This window comes from Seriola dumerili, unplaced genomic scaffold, assembly GCF_002260705.1.
Source record: "Seriola dumerili isolate Sdu_G_001 unplaced genomic scaffold, Sdu_1.0 BDQW01000230.1, whole genome shotgun sequence".
Taxonomy (NCBI): Eukaryota; Metazoa; Chordata; class Actinopteri; order Carangiformes; family Carangidae; genus Seriola; species Seriola dumerili.
The window spans coordinates 1,085,150-1,090,713 of NW_019174485.1; the positions used below are offsets into that span (position 1 = coordinate 1,085,150).

Sequence of the window (5,564 nt, forward strand, 5' to 3'; positions counted from 1 at the left end):
CTTAAAAACGTGTGTGGAAGGGGTACTTTGTTGATAAAAAAAAAAAGTTCTTTTTTTTCTTTTGCTAAATTCCGATTCTTGACTTTTGATTTAAGATAATTTCCAATGTGAGTTAATAAAAAAAGTTTTCAGATTACTTAAGGGTTTCTAAGATCTAATGCAGTAAAGAGAATAAGCGCTATAAGGACATAAACATTTGAATTGTAGAGACACCTGGTCAACCCACTCCCCACCCACTACTCTGACCCTCCACCCACCCTTACCCTCATACACCCAGCCAAAACCCCCCACCCCACCACCCCACCCACACCCAAAATCTGTCTGGCTTAGAACAACTAAAACCCACTCTGTGGTCTTCAAGTGGCTGCTGGCTACACTGCCTGCCTGGCTGACACCGAAGAAACATAATTCTGTGCTACTTACAAAAAAAAAAAAAAAAACCTGCAAACTTTTAATTTTCAAAGAAAATAAACACTCTGGAAAATTAAGAGCTTTAAGTTGGTTAAAACGACTCGTCAGAGTACCCTCTCAGTACGGTACACATGTACCAGAAAATAATAAACACCTAAATCAAAAACTCTACACACCAAACTCCTACTCCTCTTTCAGCATGTAACATGCCAGTAAACAGAATCATAATCTGGAGAATAACAATATACATGAGTCAGGCAGATAAATGATTTACCAGAGATACACATCATCTTTTTTTTCTTTTTTCGTTTTTGTTTCAGCTGGTTCCTTATGCTCTGCTAAATCACAAAACGACAGGGTCATACAGGCGCTTGATGCAAGTACCTGCTTATTCCATATGTGCACAAAAATGTCCTGTAATCGTCGATAGCTGAAACTCCGAGCTTATAGCAAAAAGGAGGATTAACTAATGCAGGTAAAATATCCAAGGCACTCTTTGTTGTCATTTCACACCATATTGTTAATTTCATTGCTGTTTGTAAAAGAAATATTTAATGGCGCCAGTGCCCAGCTTTTCATAGGCAGCCCAATTTTTTTATATATATATCTCTTATCTCAATCTTGCATGGAAAATCTTTCACAAAGATCAGTTTTACGTGTGACCCTGCTTGTCTTGATGTTTTGATAATATGACACTGTCCAACTATGTTCCAACACAAAACTGTACATGATATGTAAAACAGTAGGTACTGTATGCAGCATGGGTTCTCATAACTAACGTTTTTTTTTTTTTTATGTTGAAGAAATCAAAAGTATCAACAGCAACACATGTACAACCAAACCCACCAGCCGAGGACAATTTTCTCTCTAAGTAGCCAAAACACACCGAGCATGCTGTCCAGTTACAAAAAATACAAAACGTGGAAATTATTGCACAATAGAAAGGCTCAAAAAGTTTTGCGTTTGATGCAATAGTATTGCCCCAATGATGGATCATGCATTCAGCTTTTTCCAGTCGGGGATTATAACAGGGCTGTACTGTGTACTGGTGTCTAACCCTGTTGTCCTTTCCCCTCACTTATCAGCTAGTTAGCCAGGGTCGCTTTTTAGCCAGGGGAGCTGAGAGAGAGAGAGAGCTGCCAGCACGCCGCTCTTTGCCTACTCAGTCTTAATGTCATTAGCCAGAGGGCGGTCGCTGTGCCACTTCTTCATGTGTTTCTCCAGAGTGCTGTATACACTGAAAGGCATGTGGCAGATTTCACATTTGTACACGTCCTTGCCCATCTGTCCGTGGGTCTTCATGTGGCGGGTGAGCTTTGAGCTCTGGGCGCATGCATAGCTGCACAGCTCACACTTGTAGGGCCGCTCTCCAGTGTGACTGCGTCGGTGCACTGTCAAGTTGCTGCAGTTCTTGAACACCTTTCCACAAAACTCACAAGTGTCACTCCGGCGGCCGTCCTTGGAGCTCGGCCTGCCATTCCCGCTGCCGCCGTGGGGAGTGCTGGCCCCGCTGCCAGTGCCGCTGCGTCCTGAAGCGGCCCGCTCCCCGTCCAGCTCGCCGGGTGGGGTGGAGAAGCGCAGGCTGCCGTTTTCCGACGAGTGCTCGGATGAGGAGGCGAAGGGCGATTGTCTGGAGTCCCCACTTGTAAAGTTGATGAAGGGGTCCTTGAGTTGTCGTGAGGCAGCGTAGCCGGCGAGCCACTGGGAGTAGACGTTCTCTGTGTTTGGGATGGTGGGCGTGGGGGGGTCGAGGTCCTTCTCCACCTTGATGCGCTTGGACAGGGGACTGAGGGAGCCGGGACTGACCCCTCCACCCAGCAGCTTCCGGGACAGGTTGTCAGTGGATAGAGGTCCCAGGCCATTGACGGTAGTGGTGCTTCCGTCCTCTGCCCGGTCCGACTCCATGGCCGACTCCTCATCAGCGGGTTCCCGGGACGAGCTCCGGTGGCGTGGGTGCAGGGCCTCGCTGTTCTGGTGGTGGCGAGCACCTTCTAGCCGCAGGCTGAAACGATAGTCATTCCTTCCCTCTTCTTCTTCCACTCCAGGCTTGCTCTCAATTTCCTCCTCCTCCTCCTCTTCTTCCTCCTCCTCTTCCTCCTCCTCCTCTTCCTCCTCTTCCTCTTCCTCCTCCTCCTCCTCCTCCTCTTCTCCATTTTCGGGCATCAGGCCATTGTTCTCACTCTTGAACTTGGCCACCACTGACTTGAGGGCGTCTGTGGCGCTGCCCATCAGATCGCTCGTGCCAGGTTCAGGGGAGCTGGCGGTCGAGAGGCCGTCATCTGACTTGGCGTTAAGCGCCGACGACTTGCTCTGACAGTGCGTCTTCATGTGTCGTTTCAGTTTGCTGGCCTGGGTGCAGGCGTGGTTACAGAGGTGACACTTGAATGGCTTTTCCCCCGTGTGGCTACGCCGGTGAACGATTAGGTTGCTCTGGAACTTGAAGGTCTTCCCGCAGAACTCGCAAGACTTTGCCTTGAGAGGTGTGCCCGGCTGCGCTGCATTGGATACGGCGTTGGGGGTGGAACGTGAGCCAGAAGGTGACTGAGAGGTGGAGAGGGGGGGTGTAGCTGAAAATGGAGGCTTAGAACCTGGCTGGAATGGCTGCAGCAGCCGTTGCATAGGGTTGGGCCTGTTAGGGGAGAGAGGTGGGGAAGCGCCGGTGGCGTTCCCAGCCAGCTCACGTAGACGTCTGGAGAAGTCCATGGTCGGAGGCGGTTCTAGTGGCACTGAGTTGAGCCTCATCACCCTGTCAAAGGCGCTGGGATGGTGGGTTGCCAGGGCCAAGTCATCGGGGCTGAGGTGGTGTCGCGGTGGAGGGCTGAACAGCGGCGGGGTCCGGGGGTAGCGACCCTCACGAGGTGTGGACGCTGAATCCCGACCAGACCCGGAGCCCGGCATCCTCAGGAGGCTGTAAGGACTGCCTTCAGCTAAGTGGACGGCATGGAGGGGAGGCTGGGAGGAGGCACAGTCACCACCCATCCCAGGAGCTGCAGCGACGCGGGGGGTGAGGGGGCTGCCAGGCTCGCTCTCCAGATAGATGCGGAAGCCGTGGGTGTTCTGGGCGTGCTGGAGCAGGAACCAGGCACTGGTGAAGGGCTGCTTGCACGTGGTGCAGGTGTAACTGCTGGGCTCATCTTTATCTGACAAAGAAAGGGACACGCAGAGAGAAACAAAATTTTAATCAACCTGATAAAATCATAAAAAGATTTCCTGATAACAAGAAAGTGATTAACACCATCATTGCAAACCATCATCAAATAAAATGATGCATGTGAGTTTTTAAAATATGTAAAATGTCCAATATGATCATCAACAAGTGAAAAAATGTGGCACAATTTAACAGCAAGCTCATTTCATTTGAGGGGTTCATTGTTAATTTTGATACACCCTGACGTGCGTTACATCACCGGTTCTTTCTAACCGAAACGACTGTGATCAGATAGAAGCTGTCAAAGATTTTAAAAATCTTGAAATGACATAATTGGATGAAAATAATTTTAACACTAAATAAAGCTCCCTTTTTAATTTTGTGAGTAAGAATCTTAACACGCTGCACAATGCTGTTTATAAGATGTTATTACAAAAACCTGAGATCCTGCACTATAACATATGTGAAAGATTAAATATGCATTTTTATATTTCATCAAAGCAACATTACGTTGCAGTGGGTGTACACTCAACAAAAGAATGAATAAAACAATCATGAGAGGTATCTCAGGCAGCAAATACACAATTTACACAGTTGAGAAGACAGGAATATTTCAAACAATAATTGACTTTCAATAGCACTTGCACGCTGACCTGAGATTTGCCTGACAATGCACGCCTAATCTCGTTAAACACACTCATCGCCCCTCCAATGCCTTGTTTACAGAATTAGCAAGGCTAAAGTGGGACATGTATCTGATGCTGCATATTAACGCTGAATACAAATAAGAGGTCACATGTTAATAAATTGTACCAGCGTTTATCACAAAAAACACACATTCACAGAGAAAAGAAGCAAAGGGGAAAATTGTGTATGTGTGTTTGTGTGTGGGTGGGGAGGCGTCTATGAAAATGCATTTCATGCATTACTTTTCTATTTCTGATATTTCATGCTTTATGGATTTATTTAAATCCTCTCAGGTGAATAGAAAAGGAGAAGAAGGGGAAAGCAGAAGTGAGAGATATGCAAAATAAGAAGCATCCGCCACTTGCAAATGTGCTCCCTCTTTCATCTTTTGGCTTTCTTATCCTTTCTTCTCTTTTTTCTTTTTTCACTGGAGGGCATTTTTCTGAAGTCATTTGCAGACACTGAACCCAAAAACCATGGCCATACTGTGCTGGAGAGGGAGAACAAGGGAGAGGGAAGAAGGAAGATGGGACGAGTGTGTGTGTGTGTGTGTGTGTGTGGTTGCGACTATGAGATTCCTAAGATGGTGGATGGACAGTCTTGCATGTTTTAAGCCTGCTGTGGCTCAGAGACAAAGGGGTGAAGAAGGGCCAGAAAGAGAGGATGGCCGCGGAGAGAAAAGAGGGATGTTGTGGATGAGCAATAGAGGGAGCAGATTGGTGTTTTGTGGTTCCTCTTTCTATCTCATGTGTCCACGGCCACCGTGCCCCCGCTGAACAATCTCACTTAAAGACCAGAACACGGCATAAAATGTGCACCCAATCAGACCTACACGCAAACCTTTTTCTCTTGACTGAAAAGAGTTGGAAGGGGGGTATACTGGTAAATTATGGATCATTACAATCTGCAAAAATTACAGTTAATTGCTGCCACCTGCAAGGGGCTTTGACCCACTATGGAATTTTTCCATCATAAAAAAGCCATTTGCCCATACACGTTTTTGCTCCCTCTCTCATAAGCACAAATAAAATGTGCCCATTACATTGGTTTGGCTATATGCATGTTTCCTGATTATGTGTGTTTTTATGGCTTTAAATAGAAAGCCCCATATCACTCGTAAAACGGTTGTAATAACCTGGCTTCTCCTGTTCACTTTCCTTTGATTTGCAGCCTATACACACTTCCCTCTGCTAATGTGTGAGCAGACAGTGTGTATGCATGGGGAAGAAAATGAATTTTCTGTTGTTGTGAAGGACTAGATAGAGAGATGGTGGTGGTGGTGGTGGTGGTGGTGGTGGTGGTGGTGGGGTTGTGGGGG

At 47.0% G+C, this 5,564-nt stretch overlaps 1 protein-coding gene across 1 annotated transcript in view; it reads right to left on the reverse strand.

The window, feature by feature from the left end:
- Nucleotides 1–1,244: 1,244 nt before the first annotated feature.
- The window catches only part of LOC111229340 (B-cell lymphoma/leukemia 11A-like), a 34,196-nt gene continuing 29,876 nt past the window's right edge, over nt 1,245–5,564 (reverse strand). Inside the window, exon 3 of the mRNA XM_022755629.1 lies at nt 1,245–3,551. Coding sequence (XP_022611350.1) covers nt 1,570–3,551 — 1,982 coding nt within the window. The 3' untranslated portion in view covers nt 1,245–1,569. The remainder of the gene's footprint in view (nt 3,552–5,564) is intronic.